This window comes from Tripterygium wilfordii, chromosome 21 (genome assembly GCF_013401445.1).
Source record: "Tripterygium wilfordii isolate XIE 37 chromosome 21, ASM1340144v1, whole genome shotgun sequence".
Lineage (NCBI taxonomy): Eukaryota > Viridiplantae > Streptophyta > Magnoliopsida > Celastrales > Celastraceae > Tripterygium > Tripterygium wilfordii.
Genome location: NC_052252.1, coordinates 8,216,915 through 8,239,411, shown reverse-complemented (window position 1 = coordinate 8,239,411; position 22,497 = coordinate 8,216,915). Strand labels below are relative to the sequence as shown.

At 36.2% G+C, this 22,497-nt stretch overlaps 1 protein-coding gene across 1 annotated transcript; it reads left to right on the top strand.

The window, feature by feature from the left end:
• The first annotated feature begins 119 nt into the window (after positions 1-119).
• LOC119989152 (stromal processing peptidase, chloroplastic-like) lies at positions 120-22,497 on the top strand. Its single transcript, XM_038834501.1, has 26 exons — positions 120-276; positions 664-872; positions 1,876-2,119; positions 4,580-4,815; positions 5,586-5,784; positions 7,434-7,478; positions 8,935-9,042; positions 9,214-9,402; positions 9,484-9,783; positions 11,770-11,871; positions 12,703-12,837; positions 13,062-13,286; positions 13,925-14,128; positions 14,250-14,420; positions 14,896-15,045; positions 16,025-16,162; positions 16,345-16,572; positions 16,694-16,846; positions 16,996-17,122; positions 18,776-18,908; positions 19,592-19,712; positions 19,798-19,878; positions 20,738-20,839; positions 21,001-21,151; positions 21,507-21,659; positions 22,095-22,497. Exons 2-25 carry the CDS (start codon positions 670-672, stop codon positions 21,596-21,598), a joined length of 3,837 nt encoding a protein of 1,278 aa, XP_038690429.1. The 5' UTR covers positions 120-276; positions 664-669; the 3' UTR covers positions 21,599-21,659; positions 22,095-22,497.

Here is a 22,497-nt window from a genome sequence, read left to right as displayed (position 1 = left end):
AGATAACTGAGTGGGCCAAGAAAGCGTTTGTGAAAAGAACTGGGCCGTAGTGGGCTTGCACCCGGCCTGATAACATGACTACCGTCAGTCCAGGTTGACGATATTTTGCGAGTCGGCGCCAAATTGTCTTGGTGATAAACGAGTGATCGACAACCAAAAAAATCTGTTTAATTCAGCTTTATTCATTTCTTACACGCAAACCAAGCCTACGCCGTTGTCCTTCATCTCTTATCCTCGTCATCTTCTCCGGCGGACACCCTGGTCACCGGAATTAAGGTACGTAAACGATCGAATTTGTTCAGTCACATAGTTCTTGGAACCCTAATTTTATTCACCTCGAATGTTGTTTATGCGAACATTAAGTATCAAGTAAGTAAGAAGAAGAGGTTGGATTTGATTGAGTTGGATTTGACTTTTTCCGAGCATCGTGGTTTTCGTTTGTTGCTGTTCGAAATTGAATCAGTTTCCATGAATTCTGATTGAGCTTGGAGAGTTTTATATGCTCTATATGTTTAGTTTATTTGGTTAGAGTCGGATGTCCTTTGCCATCCTTTTGGAATTACTTCTCTTCGGAAAACTTTCATGCATTATTTTCTTTGAATAAATTAGCCTAATTAGCAAACTTAACTGATTTATATTTGCCTTGGATCATAATTGGTGCAGTTTTTAATGGCCTCAAATGCTATGGCTGGCTCAAGCTCTCTTGTGAATTCGATGATTGTTCCTCATCTGCCCAGGTCCTTGGGCCTAAGAGATGACGCTTATTCAACAAGAAGCCAGGTGAAGCCAATACCTTCACGTCGTCTGTGGAACTGTGGCACACCTTTGACATCATTTCATGTCATGCCCCGGTCCATTAGCTCTTCAATAAGGTAACTTCTTCTCTCTGATTAGTTTATCTATGTTTTCTTTCACTCTATTCGCCATTTCTAATAAAGTTGATAATTGCAGGTTTTTGTATTTGTAGCCATTTCAAAGCTGGTGAACTTACATTGAAATTTCATTTAGTATTGGTATAGTGGTTGCTGGTGATGCCATTTTTTGCCCCTTTTGTGATGACTACTGTTATATTCAGTGTCCATTGTGAATTTGCTCTCTCATGTAAATTTAACTTATGAAGAATATTTGTTCCTGAATAGATGTACCTTTCGAGATCATATTGACTAGTTAGTATAAGCGTGTGGCCTCACTTAGCATTTAATGTGATGATATTTTACTCCCATTTCAATGAAAAAATATTTGCAAAATACCTGTACCCAATTAGAATTCTGTTGCTTATGTAAGGATGTTATCTTATGGATTAGTGGATAATTTTACTGCAAGTTATGTGGGTAGCTGGTGTTAAATTTGCAAGAATATCTGTCCGTCCTTTTACTGTGTTGCTGGAAATTAGGATTTACTTCTTTCATGGTGTTGTTATGATGATGTCGAGATTTGTAGAATAGTTGTTGGCAAGTTAGGGATGGGCTAAGCGGGTTTAGCAGAAATAGAAGCCGTTGGAAGGTTGTGTTTATGGAATTTGTGGTTGTCTGATCTTTTGAAAGTTAGAATATTCTATGTCTCATAAGTGATGTGAATTTCATTTTTTTAAATTTATTCTATACTCCGTAGAATTTCTGCATTGTGTTTATGAAATTTTGAGGACGCTTAGCTATACATTGCCGACCTTTCTTTTGTTATTTTAGCCCTTCTTTTGTTTCTCATAATAGTCTATTATATTTTTTTAGTAATCATTTATGCATGGTATTTCTCAATGATTCACATGGCTTACCAAAAAATAAAAAGTGTAGGAATAAGGCTTTGATGATGGTGATGTTGCTGGTGGAATATTTTTTTTTTAATTTATTTGCTCTTTTGAATTTCTATATGTTAAAGGTGGCCATATGAAGTTGGAAATGTTGGATTAGGATCCTGTAGAAAGAAGAGCCTTACTCTTAAACGGCATAGTTCCTTGCTTGGTGGAAGAGTGCTTGAGGGTCCTTTTCCAGAGCAACGAAATTGTATTTCTTGCTCTTTGAACCGGTGTAGCAGTCAAACCAGCATTAAAAGGTCTATACCAAGAGCCTTTTCAGACAAATCTTCTTTTCATTTATCAAGGCATTCGCTTGATGCTGTTTCTGTAAGTAAGCTGTCATGACTGGTTTCTTTTGATAGCCACCTGTCCTGTATTTTTGATATAGGACTTTTGGTTTCCTTTGTTTGCATTTGTTTCATTAACATGAATCATGAATCTGACCTTGGTTGAATTTTAGTGGAAATGGAATTTACATTTTTATTGTGAAGCCTCAGATCTCTGAAAGAGTAACTTTAAAAGTAATAGTTATATAGTTAAAGAATAGCGATGAAATTTCTCTAGGGTTACATTTAAAACTTAAATTATTCCACTTGTTTAATTGGTTTAACGCTTAATTTTATCTCTATGTTCCACTTCAAGTGTAAGAAACTACAAAAAAACTTCAAATGCCTCCAATCCTCACTCTGCAATTCTCATCATGCATTTCCTATGTTTTAAACCAATTTGTCAACTTGCTTCAGGTGCCAAAAGTACCTTTAATACATCTGCTAGGCATTTTAACTAACTATTGATTCGGTTATAAATTATTCTTTTGAACTTGGCTGACTTCAAAGTAGAAGTACGCAAACAGGTATGTGGTGAAAATAAACTGATAGTAACTTGCCTAATCTGCTCAGGTTGTTTTGCAGTTACCCCATGAATGGTAATTTGGTTGTTTTTATGGTGGCTATAATAACTTTCAAAAGTATGATGTGAGGCGACATGGTTTATATGGACTCTAGAACACTCTTGTTATAGCAGGATTACAACTCTGACTAAGAAACTAACTCAGAAAATGAGGTGTTTTTATGGTTGGTTATAACTTTGAGAATTATTATGAAATGACGAGACGTGATCTATATGGACTCAAGAACACACTTGTTATAACGGGATTACAACTCTTGACTCAGAAACTTACTCAGAAAATGGGGCTGACAAAAATTGAGTAAAGGGCCACTTGTAAGTCCTGGTGGGCAAGTAATACCCACTATCCAGTTGAATATTTGACAGACCAAAATTAAGGTCACTCCTGTGAATTAGAAAATTTTCAAATTTTTTCTTGCATATGACAGTAAAACATGAATATAACCAGAAATATTTATAAAGTCGTAAAATAACCAACCTTTACATCAAATTTTATATCGAGGTGCGTTTTCTGGTAGCATAGAATTTATTATCTCACTACACTTGGTAGCTGAGGGGAGTGGGGAAGAATTAGAACGTGAATGTGAATGGAATTTTTCTTGTTTGCATTAGAAATGCCAATAAGAATGATTCCTGCAAGTGTTTGGCATTGGAAGAACGAGTGCACTGGGAAGAATTTTGCCGGTGTACATTTTCCTTTCTCGACCTCAGTTCCATGCGAGAGAGCTCAAAATGGGTTCATATATTCAATATATAGTGCTATAAAAAATGATCACTCTGCTATGCTTTACTGGATTAGATTATTGGAACCTTTCAATATAACATAATAACAAGTAGTATAATTGATTATGTTAATTTATTATATAGTGAGAAAAAAGGTTATGAAACTTTACGTATTATTGGTATAGTTTTTATAATTATTGCTGTTATTATACTTTGTGGTTATTGTCTAATCTGTTAAATCCAGGCTGAAATTCAGATGATATATTGCCATATGATCCCATGTACTAATTTTTTTTTGTTTGCATTGATGATCTTGTTTCTCTATTTTTATCGTCTTCCATTGAACAGCAGACCTTGTAAGTTTAGCTTCACAAATTGTGGTTCACATTTATCATACATATTTTTTTCCACTCAAGGTAATATTCAACATTATCATCCCTTCACCCAGAAACTCCCCACCTTCACATCACCGTACTTAAATCAGGAGTGCGCACTAACCTCTGTTCCTATCCAGGACATCATGCTGGGATCTTTTGGTTCGTATCATGACAAAGTATAGCCTTTTGTTGAATTACATTGGCTATGTACTGATATTCCCCTCCAGCACTACGAGGGACTCTATTTGGCTTTCACATTGAGAACTGTCAACTAATGATAATACACTAACTTGATGCCTAGTAAACGCCTACTGAATTTCGTGAACTCATTGAAGACCTTGAACTTCAATCCATTGGGAACATATCACTACTGTATGCAGTAATTTCAAGCTGCCGTCAGATATAACACACTCATGACTGATGGAGTATATCTGGTGTAACTCCATAGTTTTCATGACTTTATCTGTATAATTTAAGTTTTGCCTTCAATTGTATGTCCCATGAGTGCCCCAGATAAAACTATGCATGGTTACTCTGTGGTGTCATTGCATTTGGAATGGCGGTAATATGATTTGGAAAACTTTCAAAGGAAATCTTCTTGTCATGTTAAATTACATGTTTCTGATATCATTTGAAGATTTAGTGTAATTTTGTAGCATTTATGTAATTTATAATGTTGCCATCTTGTTGAAGGGTGTTTAGAGTGACTTCAGTTCATTATATCTTGTTTCTCCTTCCTCCCCAGACAGTTATTGTAATATGTATATTTTTCCATGTGAAGCAGGCCCGCATTCCACATGCCACTGTTGGGCCGAATGAACCACATGCAGCAAGTACAGCCTCCCCAGATGGTATTCTTGAGAGGCAAGATTTGGATGTATTGTGTCCCCAATTAAATCAACAAGAATTAGTTGGGTTCTTAAATTCAGAACTTCCGTCTCATCCGAAGTTGTATCGAGGACAATTGAAAAATGGGTTGCGTTACCTTATTTTGCCAAATAAAGTTCCACCAAACAGGTATTGTTTCTTCAACTGCGTGGGTTTTGCATTTTAATTTGGTGGTGTTCATGGGCACTCTTAATGTGTTACATTCACATTGGGATAGGTGGTGCTACTGGGTAATAGAAGCGAATGCTTTGCCACTGGTTGTCTACGCCATATCAATTCTAATTCGCCCTCCTTGCCCCAGCAAAGACAAAATAAAGAATTCTCATGGGAATGGTAGCTTGCTTACGCCAGGCCATGGTTGACGGCATTTCGATTTTTAATTTTTGTATGCGTCTATCCTTTGGTTTTTGGCCAAAATGCACCTTCCGTTGGTGTTTAGGAGGATATTTTGATAGATACCCGTTGTGGATGCCATTGGCTATCAAGTTGAAAGGGCCAGCAATGCTGATACGTAGGAAAAGATAAACTCCAAAGCTGTTGTCGGAATAGTAGTTTCTAATACATAGGAAAATATAAACTCCAAAGCTGTTGTGGGAATAGTGGTTACCTTGCCCCTACAGAAGTTGTATATATTACTCTCCTGTTTTGTTAGCAAGTTGCTTACTAATGCAAGGTCGGGTAGTCCTTTCCACATCTTTTGTGTGTGTATGTTTGTGTGTTACCAATAGAAATTCCATGATTCGGTCACAAAAATGCAAGATATGTTCCTGTGGAATGTGTAATGTCGCTAGAATAAAACCGTAGGAGTGCTTATATGTATGTATGTATGTGTGTGTGTGCGCTTTTTGTAAATCTATCTCTTTGTGTGTAGTTCATAAACCAACTCTTTGGATTTTCAGGTTTGAAGCACACATGGAAGTTCATGCTGGATCAATTGACGAAGAAGATGACGAGCAAGGAATTGCTCATATGATTGAACATGTTGCATTCCTTGGAAGTAAAAAGCGTGAGAAACTTCTTGGCACAGGTGCCCGGTCTAATGCTTACACTGATTTCCACCACACAGTGTTCCACATTCATTCACCAACTAGTACAAAGGTTAGTTATTCTTCTTATAAATTGTTCCTTGATTTTATTTTTTTCTTTTGGTGGAGATTGTTAATGGTTATTGAATGTTAAATTGAATTTTTGTTTTGCCACCTTCGTATTTTTAAAACATAATTTCTTTTACCTCTTTTCATTCTCTGTGATGCTATTTCTTTTGATTTGGTCTGAAACTTTACAGCAGCATTTTTCATGGAATTGATCTTAGAAAAAAATGAAAAGCCTAAAAAGTTAAATATTCATCATTATCAACGTATTGATATTTGTTGATTGAGAACTAATCCAATATCGTAAAACTTGGATACCAAAGAAATGATTACTATATGGTATGGAGTAGCAAATACAACTATGCTTTGAATTTTTTTTTTAATAGAACTATGCTTTGAAATTAGAGCACCAATTAGTGAGATCTCACTAATATAATTTACGTACGGTCGTACGGAAACAATCAAGTTTTTCCCCTAAACAATGTATTAGGAAAAATGTTTCCTTGTACTAGGATTCTATCAATTTATGCCTTTAAAAGAAATAGATGATAAACCTTTTGAACTTTTTACTATAATTTCTTATCTTTTACATACATAAACAGAGTTGTATTTTATGTCTCAAAAGTTTTTTCAATGTGCATCACAAACCTTGTAAGAATCATTTGATATGCTCAATTGGTTAAAGGAAAAAAAATAGTTTAGCTTTTTTAGTGCGGGAAAAGCAATATGGCAAAGGATATTGACTTATTTCTCCATTCTTCCAAAAGAGAACTTTTGATGACAAAAAAAGGCTTGTTACGCAAGACGAAGATTTGGTAAGTTAGATCCTACTTCACGGCAAATCAATGAGGAAGCTTTGGAAATGTTTGTCAGTTTCATGAAATGTCATGGGTGGTTGTTGGATCCGTGGAAATGGAGCTTAAGTCGGACCTTCAATAGCAAAAAGCCAAAGACAATAGACCTGAAGGGCATCACAGTCTAGTCCCATTGATGACTTGTTGGCATTTGGAGAGAAAGGAAAGTGAGTTGTCTGTGAGAAGAAACATCAATAAGAGTTGTTAAGATATTGTAATGTTGATGAAAACCTTCCGTTTGGTGTGATTCAGTTAATCTCATGTAGATAAGTTCCTAGGATTGCATTTGGCTGGCACCCCCTTAGAGCCTTTTCAAAAGAATTCTTTTGTTTGCTGATAAAGAAAAGAGTTGTTAAGATACGTGGTTAACCTCTCTTTACTTTTGGATCCATGTAAATTTGAATTTAATTTGCAATGCGCTAAAATGTTTTAAAAGCTTGTTTTTTTATAAGGTTTCTTGTAGTGGGCGATGCCCCTTGGGTCCCTTGCCTTAATTTGGAATTTGACATCCTTGAAAGGTTTTGCGCATTTGGAGTACACAGGAAATATCAGCACTCAAGTTGGCTAGATTAAGGACATTCAAGTAGAATGCATGTTTTATATTCCTTGTAAAATATAACTTCTATGCCTGAACTCAATTACTTGAAATAAAGTTTGAAATTATTCCTAAGGTCAAGTTTCTGATGGTCATTGTTGAATCTCTAATGGTTTTTCTTTATCTTTTACGTGTGTTTAGAAGTTTTTTTGTCATTTGACCTCAAATTCAACATTTGTTAACACACCAGTGGAATGTGTTTTGCAGGACTCTGATGACTTGCTTCCGCTTGTGTTGGATGCCTTGAATGAGGTATTGACGATTCTTTGCTATATGCTTTCAGATACAAGCATTGAATATCAAATATCACCTTTATTAATTAGGGAGAGATGACTTACCTTGCTGGTAGGGTAACAATGAGAATGGCTAGTAGTTTTTATTTTTATTTTTTTATAGAAAACCTCCCCCCTGTCCATTATCCTTCCGATATTTCAGAATCCAGCTAGTACATTGCTTCCACCCCAACAATCGGGTAGTATGGAGTAGCACCAAGACATTTTTACCTTTTCAAATTATGTTATTTTGGGATATTCTGTACCCCAGAAACCTACATTGCATAGTCTGTGGGATACGACCCAAAACATCATCAATACCTTGAATTGCCAATCAACATCAGAAGAAAAACTATTTTGCTTAGTAAGAGAAGATTTATCTGCAGACGTGAAGTTTGTTTTCCATCAATCTTTGTGTCAAAGAAAAGGAAAACAATATAACAAATTTAGAAGAAACAAGGAAAAAGCTACGATGAAGTTTACAAATCGGCTCATTTGATGCAACTACCTTCCATGAGCATGCGCCTGAATTTTCCAAACTGGCCATCTCTACACAAGACGAGGTTGACAGGTTGTCGCAAAGATTTTCTATATCAGAGCAATCCTAGACCTGAAATCAGTTTATGCAAACAGAAATCTGGGGTTTCCAAAGGATTAATGACCAAAACAGTTAGACCCTTCATAGCCCATTCCTTGGTTGTTGTTAAGCTTGCAGTATGTCAGACTACAGAGCCATGCTTCGGTTGAAAGAAATTTGTGCACCGGACTATAAGAATTCTAGTGTCCTGGCTGATGAGAATGAGAATATTAGCGAAGAAGATCTTGAATATAGGGAGTTTTGAGTGTAGCGTAAATTAACGGGGTATTTCATTTCTTACATTGTGAATTGTTAAGCTGACTGTCAGTTAATTGACGGCGGTTTTCTCTACATTATATTGAACCTCAGGAGAGGCAAGTACCTTTATTAAAACTATAGGGTGTAAGTGTCTTTTCCGACACCTCAGGGGTGGTTACTATATTTTTCCAATACCAGTAGCAATAGCAGTAGCAGTACCAGGAGCAATAGCAATAGCAGCTATGGGGAAGTTGGTGATGATGGTCATGATAACCGTAGCAAATATGATGAATGTTATGTGATGATTTACTCGAAAGTTTCTGTTACAATAGGTTTACAGGAGTTTGCAATAACTATAAGCTAAATAGTTTTGATTTAGTATTCTTACAAATTACAATAACTGGTTGGTCTTGCTTCCAGACTCTCTATATGATAATATTAAATGCATCAGCGAGCCAATTTAATTTCTGTCATTGTTTTTAGATACCAGTATGAACTTGCTTCTTTTTAATTCTTCATTCCTTCTTCCCCATTCATTTTTTTTTATTCTGCAATAGTTTTTTTTTTTGTCTGTACTCATATGCCTCTTAGCTGCCCACAGATAGCTTTTCACCCTAAGTTCCTTGCTTCTCGAGTTGAAAAGGAACGCCGTGCCATACTTTCAGAGTTACAGATGATGAACACAATTGAATATCGTGTTGATTGCCAGGTATGAATGAGGATTTTCTTTTGATTGTAATGAAGAGGATTTTTTTTATCTGGTTGCTTAATCTAGTCGGTCAGTTTCTTTGGGCTCTTCTATTTTTTTTTTCTTTTAACTTTATTTTCAGTCAGTTTATCTTGGTGGTTTTGAATACCATTTCTTTACTTTTGGCCGCAGTTGTTACAGCATTTACATTCAGAGAACAAGCTGAGCAAAAGGTTCCCAATTGGATTGGAAGAGCAGATCAAGAAGTGGGATGCGGATAAGATTAGGAAATTCCATGAGCGTTGGTACTTCCCTGCAAATGCAACTTTGTACATAGTGGGAGACATAGATAACATTTCAAAGACAGTTCACCAGATTGAAGTATGCCATAAATGAATTTAATGATTTAATTAACTTTTGATTCCTGTGACCATGCAACAACAATTTTTTGTTCATATGCAGGCTGTCTTTGGACAAAATGGTCTTGAAAACGCGACAGCTGTTACACCTAGTCCTAGTGCATTTGGTGCAATGGCTAATTTTCTTGTTCCTAAATTCTCTGTGGGACTATCTGGAGGTTTACCTCAAGAAAGATCATCGAATTCTGTCGATCAGTCAAAATTCATTAAAAGGGAAAGACATGCAGTTCGTCCTCCTGTGAAGCACGATTGGTCTCTCCCTGGAATCAGTACAGATGTCAAACCACCTCAGATTTTTCAACATGAGTTGCTTCAGAACTTCGCAATCAACATGTTCTGTAAGGTGGATAGTTAGTGTCCTTCAGGCATCTTCTTGTGTTTATTCCGGATATTGCAAATATTTTCCATTTTCTCTCTCTAAATGTGATACAGTGATCCATGGTTTCTAGTTTCTCCTTCTGGCCATAGTAGATTTTTAGGACACCTAGCAAATTTTGTTATGAGAAAGTCCCATTTAAAAGTCACTCTCTTTCTAGCTGTAGAGCATATCTCACTAAAGAAATTCTTCACCTTCTTGGGGCAGACGAGGGGAGATTTGTCCCTCCTCCTCCTCCATCTCTGATATACTTTCTGAACTAGTTTTTAGTACCCTTTTTTTAGTTTTTTCATTCAAGTTTGCTGCAAACTTGCACAATAAATCTTGCAATGGAGCTCTTCCTGCAGTCTCTTCACAAGGTGGTCTTTTTTCCTCCTATAGAGGTCAATCTTGGGTGGTTGGCAGTGGCAGAGCCACTTGGAAATCACTGTGGCTTTAGTTAGGCTTATATATAAAAAAGAAAATGCGTCCCCATTGGTTATAATTTGAGGCCCCCAATGCCCAAGTCCAATCTATATGAAACAATGAAAATCTTCTCCATTCTAATTCATTCAACCATTCTAGCCTAGTGGCTTAGGCTCCCAATCTTGGTCTCTACTACCCCCACCTAATGGAACTCGCACACAGTAGACAACACGATTGATCTTTGACTCTTGAGTATCAACTAGAGACATACATTGCAGATATATGAAGAGATTAAAGATTTAATTAGTTGAAGGGGCTTGGTGATCTTTCTAGATTGCCAGTGCAAATAAAGATGTATCTATCTTCTGCTTGATTAGCATTGCTTTTTTCTATAGTAACGGCAAGTGTAGAAAAATTGTCAAGACGGATTTGTGCAATAGGATGAGTGACTAATTTTAAAATGATTGTCTTGTATGTTTCATAGAAAAAGAATTGCTTGCAACTATTACTAATTGTGTTATAATAGGTCGTTTTCAAAATATCAAAATTTGTAAATAAAATTGTAATAAATGTAGATGTAATGTTTTTATGTTTGAAACTATTACTAGTGATTATCTTTGTGTCTACAAATAGAAAAAAAAAATTCCCGGGGGCACTGCCCCTGAACCCCCACTACTTAGTTGTGCCCCCAATGAGTTCAAATCCTGGATCGGCCACTTGTGGTTGGAGGGGTGGTCCAACGATGGTCTTCCGATCCAGCCATGTTTAAGTTGTTTGAGGCATGGTATTTGTGGATATGGCCACAATCCTTTTGTTTGGATTCAACTCTTGGAATAATCTCTAGTGTAAGATCTGACAGGGTTTCATTTGTTTTGCATTTTGTTTTTCTTGTGCCAGCCACCAGACTGACCAGAGTTGATCTGAATGGTTTAGATCTAGGTCTATGGGCCGCACTTTTTAGAGCTGCATTCGTCGTGTATGTGTGTATTGAGTTAGATTTTGGATCTAGATTGGCATGGCCACCTGCATTCTTAGTAATGAATTACAAGTTCGCCCAAAAAAAACAAATGAGCTTATTTTTCAACCTAAAAGGGCGAAGAAATTTGAGAATGTGAGTTATTGTGTATATCCATTTAAAACATTTTAGGTTCTTAAAATGGAGTTGCATTGAACTTAATATCATCTGATGACTCTAAAGACTGCTACAGTCTCTCTCTCTCTCTCTTAGAGCTCTTGATCTTGCTCCCATTTTGGTACTGCAGAGGAAATTTCTCAAATATTTCCGTGTACTTATAGTTATCTTGACATATGAATGCCATTTGTTTATGTTATTTTAATTCCAGAATCCTGAAGTTCTTGATGATCCTGAGTCAATGGTCCTCACTAATCATGTATTTTGTTATTTTTGTTATACTCTCTGGAACATATATCATAGCAGCCTTTAAGTTTTGTTTTCCTCTAGTCCTCTTATATTTTGTCTTAACTGGTGCAAAGTTTGGACAGTGTGTTTAATTGGATTATTTTTCATGCTGTATCAAATTTGTGCAGATTCCAGTTAACAAGGTTCGAACATATGGTGATCTGCGTAATGTACTGATGAAGAGAATATTTTTATCTGCCCTACATTTCAGGATTAATACTAGATATAAGGTGCAGTTCTGATGTTTCATTTATTATTTCAATAATTGTTGGTAGATAACTAGATATAATTGTGAGCTATTTGATTTCCATGAAATTTTTTTTTTTATTTCAAGTTTATGGTTTTTTTATCAAGAAGTTATGTAGCTGATTTTTCTTTAAATGTAGGTTTTGATTTCATTGCAGTGCCTTGCCTTTTTATTTCATTTTGCAATGTTTTTGATTGAATTTTTCGGTACAAGGTTCTCTCGAGTGACAAGTATGTAATGGTTTATAAAAGCTAAAAAATGGGTTGACTTACTGTAAGTGCTTATATGTTGACCTCTGGGAAGAAATAAATGTGTGATGTAACCTTTTGTATTGGTATACAAAAAAACTCTCTCCAGGGACGAACTTTTTACTTTTTCGTCTAATTTAAACAAAACTTGGTATTTTTTTCATCATTTTGGTACGAAACGTTGTACAGAGCCTAAATTAGCAAGTTAGACATCTAAGAATAATAAAAAAGGTACAACGGTTCTCTTTGATGGTTCAGAATTGTTCAACTCTCTCCATGAACAAACTATATACTTTTGAAATCTTACTGTGAGTTTAGGGTTTAGGGTGCGTGACTATTAGAATTATGAATCAAACAAGCAACTTGACTCTGCATTCTTTTGTAGGATATTGGAAATTGTTCGTTCTCATGATTTATGTATTTGCTTATTTCTCTTGTACAAGGAACTAGTGAGTTGAAGCAATCGTTTGTGTTTGAGTTTGTAACTTTGTTCCCAATTTGTTTTGAGTTTTACATTGATGTTATCAAACCATTCAGAAGCTTTGCTAATTCACGGCTATTTTCAGAGTTCAAATCCACCATTCACCTCAATTGAATTGGATCATAGTGATTCTGGAAGGGAAGGGTGCACTGTCACAACTCTTACAGTAACAGCAGAGCCCAAGAACTGGCAAAATGCAATCAGAGTTGCTGTTCATGAGGTTTGTACCCTATACTTTCCGTGTTTTCCACAGTTCAATCAATAGATATTCTGTTCTCTTCGAAGTTTTTATTTCCTTAAGCTGCATTGTTATATTGCCATTTGGATTTAGTATCACAATGCTGTTGAATGTATATATGACGTTGTTGTTTGTTTTCCCAGTGTTAAAAAACTAGATACATATAATCCTGAGTTCCCTTGTCTTAAATATTTTGCTTGGTGCAGGTCCGACGACTTAAAGAATTTGGTGTCACCAAGGGTGAATTAACTCGCTACATGGATGCTTTATTAAAGGATAGCGAGCATCTGGCAGCAATGATTGATAATGTATCATCAGTTGACAATCTTGAATTTATCATGGAAAGTGATGCACTGGGTCATTCTGTAATGGATCAGATACATGGCCATGAGAGTTTGGTTGCTATTGCTGGAACGGTTACTCTTGAAGAAGTAATTTTCACGCACAACTTTCAATATAAGTATCATATGCTAGGAACGTGCAACCTCATGGTCATAGAACCTGTAGTCCAGTAAACATTTCATACTTTCGTGGCATTGGCATTCTTTCTAAAAGCGTACTTCATTCATTTCAAAAATTGGAGGTTCTCAATGGCTCTTTATTAAGGGTCTTAAATCAAGTTGAATTCCATCATAATGTGCACCCTGTAATTATGGTGGGAATGCTTTGACATCATTATACCACTTGAGGTATGCATTCTGTCTTGTATGGAGATCAAGAGCTCATCAAAGTTTCCACGAGAAAGCTCATGGTTTCATCAATATTCATGACTTGGAAAACTACCTTCTCAAAATGCCGTGACAAACAATCATATACCCTACTGTTTGCTTTTTTTTAAAGAATTACTACATGTAACTGGTTGGACATATCGCTGGATGATAATATTATCAAGACTAAGCTCGTGCATGAGAAGTGCTTCTTTGAATTATTCCATTAGTGAATTATAATTAAATTTTTCCAAGTTTTGTTTTTTGTTTTTTTTTTTTTTTTCATTCATTCTATCGTATTTGTCTTTTTTCGTTGTTGATGTTTTTCTCACTCCTCTATATGCCAACTTTTTGTTATGTAGGTAAACTCCACGGGTGCAAAGGTGTTAGAATTTATTTCTGACTTTGGAAAACCTACTGCACCCCTTCCTGCAGCGATTGTTGCATGCGTCCCAAAGAAAATGCATGTTGATGGAGTTGGTGAAACTGAGTTCAAGATATCCGCAAGTGAGATTACTACTGCAGTAAAATCAGGATTGGAGGAGCCCATTGAGGCTGAGCCAGAGGTTTCTTTTGAAACTTTCCCAGCTTATGTCTTTGAACACCAAATCTTTGGCTTTTTATGTAAAAATCATCTATTGAAGTAAATTTTTTGCGGATTTTTTTTTTCGTGAATTATTTATGCAGCTTGAAGTGCCAAAAGAGTTGATTTCTTCATCACAGTTAGAGGAATTAAAATTGCAGCAGAGGCCATCCTTTGTTCCTTTAAGTCCTGTAGCAAATGTCATGAAAGTGCTTGACATGGATACAGGGATCACTCAATGTTGCCTTTCAAATGGAATCCCTATCAATTACAGGGTATGTCTAGACATGTATATTTGTCTTCAGTTTCTTGCGGGCAATTTTTTCGAAGATTACACCATGTTTTATGCTTTTGATTGTGCCTTTATTTCGTAACATTGTATTTATGTATGTGCTTGTGAATGCATATAAGAGTGGAATTATCGATTCAATTAGAATGCTACATGTTGTATGATAACCTGCTGTTGTCCTTGCCCAAAGAGGTCCTCATTTTGTAACTCATCTCCTTTTCTCACCAGAAAGTAGTGAAAGAGGGTGGTCTGCATTAAAGAGGAACCCTTCTGACCAAGCTCGTGAATTTCTTTGTTCTCTCGCTAATTGATGAATGTCCGAGTATGATGACTTTTTGGTTTGATGAATGCAAAGTTTTCGGTGGTGATCATGCATTACAACTAGATGTTTTTGATCCATGAGAATATATGCATTAAGAATGATTTATATTTCGCAGCATTAATATTCTTTTCGTGTATAGATTTCGAAAAGTGAAGCCCAGGGAGGAGTTATGCGGCTAATTGTTGGTGGGGGACGAGCGGACGAAAGTGCTGATTCAAGAGGAGCTGTTGTTGTTGGTGTTCGAACTCTTAGTGAGGGAGGCCGTGTTGGCAACTTTTCAAGGGAACAGGTCAAAAATCAAAATACTTTTAAATAATACTTTCTCCTCTTTTCAGGTTTCTATATTTCTGATTACTGGCCCTTAATTCCCCTGAGTGTCTCTTTTTCTATTTCTGATTCATGTTTAAGTTTAAAAGCTTAAACTTCATCTCTTCTTTAAGACTATAAACTTTTAGAATTATGTAAATTATAAAGTTGGCAACACGGATTTCACTTTTAGTTTTTCTATAATGACTTTTTTTAAAAGTTTGGTGGAATCGAGGGCATTTGTCTGATCATTTGAGCGTGTGGTGCTTAACTAGGTAGTAACTGGTATATCAGTCTTTCACTAAGGCGTCAGTCACACCAGGTTTATTTTGTCATGTGTTAGTGATCCCCCAATCAACATGATGTTATTGCACTAGCAGGTTCTAATGATGACAATAGGACCAAGCATCATACTTTTGTTTCCAGTTTATTGAACAAAGGCACTGTTCCCATTTAAATTCCTAAATTCATATAGCTTTTAATATTTATTAATAACATACTGAAATACTTTGTGTTATGCGTGCCTTGCATGCCTTTAACTCCTTTGCATCTCAGATCTCAGATTCGTGGGAACTTCTACTAGAACTGGGTACAATGTACATTGAAGTTTTGCTATTAGAACCAAGAGACTAATTCATCACAAAGTTATCCATAGACGACAGCTTTATTCTTTGACACTTACATGATTTTTCTTCTGAAATTCAGAAAGGGAGACAACACGCTTCTGCACTGCTTTCCCTGTTTGTCAATTTGGCATATTCTTATTACCCATCTCACTTTCAAATTAAAGTTGATTTAATTGCAATGCAAAGACATTTTATTAGCATCTTCCTTCTTGCTTACTACTTCGAGTTGTGAATTACAATGCGGTTCATCAGTTCCATTTTTTACGTCTTCCTTCAATACGGAATCCTTTCGTAAGCTAATTATCTCACATATGTTCAATGTTTATTTTCCTCCAGGTAGAACTCTTTTGTGTGAATCATTTAATTAATTGCTCCTTGGAGTCCACTGAGGAATTCATTTGCATGGAGTTTCGTTTTACCCTGAGAGACAATGGGATGCGGGCAGCTTTCCAGTTGCTTCATATGGTGCTTGAGGTAAGAGTGTAATCTTCCACAATCTATGTTCTATGTGTACATAATTGGCCTTTCTCTTTATTTTTCTCCCACACAGTTTGGTCATCTTGAATTACTGTGTTCAATAGATTTGGTGCCCTTGTTCTGTAAGGTACTGATCATCCTTCAACCCTTTGTTTTCGTATTAATTTTGCGACTTGCAGCACAGTGTTTGGCTTGAGGATGCATTTGATAGGGCAAGACAGTTATATTTGTCTTATTACCGGTCTATTCCCAAAAGCTTAGAACGGTCAACTGCTCACAAGCTCATGTTAGGAATGTTGAATGGAGATGAGCGTTTCGTTGAACCAACTCCAAAATCATTACAAAATTTAACGCTGAAAACAGTGAAAGATGCAGTGATGAATCAATTTGTAGGTGATAACATGGAGGTATGCAATTCAACTTATGTAGCACGGACACTCTGTCAAATTTGCCGTCATATCTGCTGATTAAACTTTATATTCTTCTTCTTTTTTTGTCTAAAACACTACATGCCTTGAAACTTTTCAGGTAAGCATTGTTGGAGACTTCTCGGAAGAGGAAGTTGAATCTTGTATTCTAGATTACTTGGGCACAGTGAGAGCAACGAGAGAACCTCAAAGAGAGCATGAGTTTAGTCCTATAACGTTTCGACCATCTCCATCTGATGTGCATTCTCAACAAGTAAGAACCGATATATTCTATAATATGCATTTGTTGACTAGAGTATCTGAATGTTTAAAATGCATCTGACTGTTACCTGGCTTTTTTAGGAACACTTCATTTAGCTTTATGCTTCATCATGTTATGATTATTAATTTTATTTTAAGCAGGTATTTTTGAAGGACACCGATGAAAGGGCGTGTGCCTATATTGCAGGACCTGCACCCAACCGTTGGGGTTTTGACGTTGATGGAAAGGACCTTTTTGAGTCAATTCATAATACATCAACTGTAGATGGTGAGTTAATTTCTTCGTATTGACACGTTGATATCATGTTTGTTTGTTACCTTTTTAAATTCTCGTACCATTAGACATCTTAAACATGTCAGAGCCATGAGAACTTAATGACAGAGATTAGGCTTTTGGTGACTTTCTTGGGTACTTACATTATCCATTTGTTATATCCGTGATTTCTGCAATTCTTTTTTTTTGCAATTCCTTGGACTCTGTTTGCTAGATTTGATGTTCATTTTATTCCTTTTATGATCTGTGGACTAAAGATTTTGGTTGTTGCCAATATCTTCTAGTTAAAAGGGAAATCTACTTGTTATTTGGATGCAATTTATGGATTGGACACTGTTCAATAGATTTTGATGTTTTACCTTTTTCTTTTGAAGTACTATTTTATGCTCGTATTCTTCGTTTGTATTTATGCATAAAATCGTTACTCCATATAGTACGGCTTCTGTATATTACTTTGGTGCTTCAGGTGTAATCCCTTTCATTTTCTAATGATATCACAACTTCCACCAAATTAAAAACTGATTTCTGCTACAATCTGTGGGGTGTGCTTATGGTGTTAAGCTTCTTTGGTCAGTGTTTTGGGTGCAAATCAAGCTCGCTATCTATCTTATTTTCAATTATTTTACCTGTATTTCCATGTACATTATACTTTGGACATCTAAGCTAAATGTCATGAGGTTGTTATTACTTTGTCCACTCTGTATGGAATTGCCCACCTATAATTCCATGAAGGGGAAGAAAAAAAAGGCCCAAGCTATTTACATATTGATATAAGCAACTGGTCCGTAAGTACACCTCTAACCTTTCACCCTACCTTTGGCTAGACATTGATAAATTTTACTGTTGTGCAATATAGTTGGTTTTCTTAGAGGCTCATTTGCTGTGGTCAGCCTTATCCTATGGCTCTCAAGTCTCAACCTTATACTATGGCTCAATTTGAATCCTGCCGTTCAAGGACCTCCTGTTGAAAATTCCATGTTTGCATCACATTCTTCCTGCATATACTTGTATTTTATGTCAAGCTTCAAAAATCATTACACAAAGAAGATTGTAGTTACCAGGATATTTGACCTTGGATAACTCTAAGCCATGGATGAAATTCATTCATTTAGAAGTAGATTCGAGCTTTTTTTTTTTTTTTTTTCTGTATAATATCTGTCTGCTCTAATGACAGAGGATCATTGGTCTGTTATTTTATGGTAGTTTAAAAGGTTCATGCTGCTCCTGGAAGAACATAACAATTTCACAAGTAGATGAATTAGAATAAGGATTCAAGCGCTTTATGAGAATGTTGCTTTGGCTGTTGCTCATGGCTCATGGCTGTTACCAGGATATTTAGCCTTGGATGACTCTAAGCCATGGATGAAATTCATTCATTTATAGTAGATTTAAACTTTCTTTTTTTGTCTGTATAATATCTGTTCGCTCTCATGACAGATATGTTCATTGGTCTGTTATTGCATGGTAGTTTAAAAGGTTCATGCTGCTCCTGGAAGAACATAACAATTTCACAAGTAGATGAATTAGAATAAGGATTCAAGCACTCTATGAGAATGTTGATTTGGCTGTTGCTCATGGCTTCCATTGAGAATTTGAGGAATGATAATTTTTTTGTATTAACATTGTGGCTTGAAATGGGCTTTACAGATACACTGTACAAATCTGAAGGACAGTTAATGGAGGGTGAGATTGTTGACAAGAAATTACAACGTGAACTTCGCTATCATCCACTTTTCTTTGGAATTACAATGGGGCTTCTGGCCGAGATAATAAATTCGAGGTAATTCTTCATACACGTTAGCAAACAGGGGGAGTACAATTGATTCGTGAAAGTGATCTTCCTGTGGCTATTTTGCAATTGCTTTGAACAGAACATACAGGGACGTTCACTTTGATCCACTAGCATATTTTTGTTAATACAATTACGTGCTGTTAGACAATTATCGTAACAGTATTTTTAAGAATGGAGTTAGATTTCATTATTTATTATTGTTGTGGATCTCTATTATGTTTTTCTTACAAGGGTGCAACCTAGAGGTCAATTCCTTGAAACAGCCTCTGCACAAATTATGTTGGGGTAAGGTATGCAGGATGTACGCATGTCCCCGACCTCGCCCTCTGTAGGATACTTGTGCACGGGAGTTGTTCACCTTTTTTTTAATGTTTTTTTAGGAATGTGTTCCATCTAATTAAATTATTGAGAATTCCTGTACCAATTTGATCACTTCCTATTTTCAAATGTGTATCCCTGTAGCTTGAAGGATATACTTTTATTCTGAACACGTGGGTTCTAACATCAACGCTGGTGGATGACCCTTTGAGATCTCTTATGTAGTCTCTATTAGTTGTCTGTAGTCTGTACTTTTTGCCAACAATTTTTATTCCTCTCCTTTTCCTTGAGGTCTGTTCTAAATGCTTTCAAACTAATGGAACTGAAAACATGACATCGATTCCTTCATACAGGCTTTTCACTATGGTCAGAGATTCTCTTGGGTTGACGTATGATGTATCATTTGAATTAAACCTATTTGATAGGCTTAAGCTTGGATGGTATGTGATATCTGTGACATCAACTCCAAGCAAGGTATGGGCTAACATCCACATATTTGATTTAATGTTGTCCCGTCATTTTGGACCTCCTCTCTAATTCTGGTCTATTGATTATCCAGGTGCATAAAGCTGTTGATGCATGCAAGAGTGTTCTTAGAGGTTTGCCTGGAAACAAGATTGCACAAAGGGAGCTGGACAGGGTTAGCACACTACTGTCACGCAGCCTTTTTTATTGCTGTATTTACCACAATTTCACTAGAACCATAGTGCATTGGTGCAGCTGACATGATTAATGGGGAATCTTAGATTGGCTTCTCCCAGCATCATGCAAGGAGATACAAATGTATCTCTCAGAAGTTTAAGCGGTCCAATACTTTGCCATTATACTTGGTGACTCGTAAAGAATCTGTTTTATATTCATTTTTTGACATAAAAATTTAAGTGTACTGTTAAATTTTGCTTATAGTGGCTCATACACTTTCCCTAAAAGGACCTATTAGAGAGAAGAGAGGGTACCACATATGTGCACATACAATTCACCTAATTTGTCTCTTAACATTCCCCCTCACTTGTGGCTGGACAATCCGAAGGCCCAACAAGTGCAACAAACGGGCAAACCAGGACCCAAGAAACGAGTTAAGATAAGGCCGTTCAAGAATACATCGATAGGGGCCCGCTCCGATATCATGTTTAATTTTGCTTATAGTGGCCTGTACACTCCCTAAAAAGACCCATTAGAGAGGATAAGGTACCACTTACATACACATATAATTCTCCCAAACTAGACCATGTGAGACATTTGTCTCTTAATATATGCAAATTTATGTAAGAAGTTTAAGCGGTCCAACTGTTTGCCATTATACCTGGTGACTCATAAAGAATCTGTTTATGTTCATTTTTTATATAGAAATTTAAGCTACCCAGTGGTACTTTCTACTTTCTGTATGATTTTCTGAAAAGCTTTGCCTGTATGTTGCATTAGTAGAATAAGATTTAACATTGAGAAGAATGGACATCCTGTCTCTTGAAATGCATATGACGTAACTTTTATAATCACAGGCAAAGCGGACTCTTTTGATGAGACATGAAGCTGAGATTAAGTCAAATGCCTATTGGCTTGGATTATTAGCTCACTTGCAAGCTTCTTCTGTGCCAAGGAAGGTAAAATGGATAGATTGATGTTTTACTTCTATCCTTGAGTTTACCACTAATTTTATGACAGGAACTAGATGGTTCTTACTTAATGTAAATGTATTGAAATTGAATTTTTGACTTTTCAGTGAACTAATATTTCCTTTTCTTTTGGCGCCTATGGTTTTCAGGACATTTCATGTATTAAAGATCTCGTCTTGCTCTATGAAGCTGCCACTGTTGAGGATGTATACCTTGCATATGAACAATTGAAAGTAGATGAGAATTCCTTATATTCTTGCATTGGGATTGCTGGGGCTCAGGCTGGTGACGAAACTACTGGTGAGGGCATATGTTTATATAGGCTGCCGAGTTGCATTCACTTCAATTTCACTGGCGTTTCTCGTTCCTTATACCTTTGGGTCAGTTTAGTTGCTACAACTGCAGTTGGAACTGTTTGGGTCAATTTAATTTCCATGGTTCCTGAATGTCAATAATGACCCTAATTGGAGTTCTTAATAAAATACAAGACCTCAATGATTTTGACAAAATTTAATAAGTAGTTATAATTATTATTATTTATCTTTTTGAAATTTGTGCCTTCACATATGCTTTTTTGTTTACTTTTGTCCTGGTAGTTTGAAATCCATTTATTTATTCTGGCGTACTTAGACAATATCCCTTATTATGCTCCCAGCTTCCTTGGAAGAAGAAGAACTGGATGGAGGTCTCCAAGGAATTACTCCTATGGGACGTGGTCTATCTACAATGACACGGCCAACAACATGAACACCCAGATTCTTACCGTCACTTCATTTTTTACGGTGGAAAAGGCTTACAACAATAGGAGGTAGGTGATTATTTTGGCTTGGAAAATATACATTGTTTTGTAGGGGTGTCAGTTAGAGGTTAGTTTATTGGCCTTCTATAGTCCTGTGAGTATGTTAGTTAAAGCTCCACCTGCATGCCTGAGAGTACTTGTTCTTGATGCGATTGAAGCTGAATGACTAATTGGTATGATAAAAGAAATATAAATTAAGACTTTCTACATGGGGAAGAGGAGACTATACTTGAGGTTTGCCTACAAAAGTAAAGAGAAAAGTAATCTGTTTTTTTTTTTTTTTTACTGTTAACTTTTGGCTCCTCTTCTTGGTTACATGCATGCTGAACTGTGTTATGTAGGATGTGGTCAAGATGTCCCGTGTTTATCTTCTTATAGTGTTTTGATAGTGTCTTTTTATGCATAAGATATTAGGCTATGAAATGCTAATTGTTTTCATTGTAGGCCATCCATCGGCAGTTGCAACTCACAAGTATGAGCCTCTCTCCATCAGCCTCTCCTGCCTTGATGGTGAATTCTTACCTGAAGTAGCAGGCATGGACAGATAAAAATGAGGAAATATATGCATTCTAATTTTTTTATGATTCAAGGCGCCCGGTGTACAGGGTTCTGATTTAACTAAAGTAAACAAATGTTACAACCACCTGTCAAATGTAAACTTGGCTATGTAGTAACTAGAAAGAACTTCTCTGTTTGCCCCGGTCTTTCTTTTTGTTAACAGTAAGGCTTAGCTTCTTTTTTCTACGCTACCTTAGCTTGTAGAGGGAGCATGATTTACTGAGATTTTATCCACACCGACGGCACAACAATTACGTAACAGATGCTTTAAACAGGCAATTTTATACTC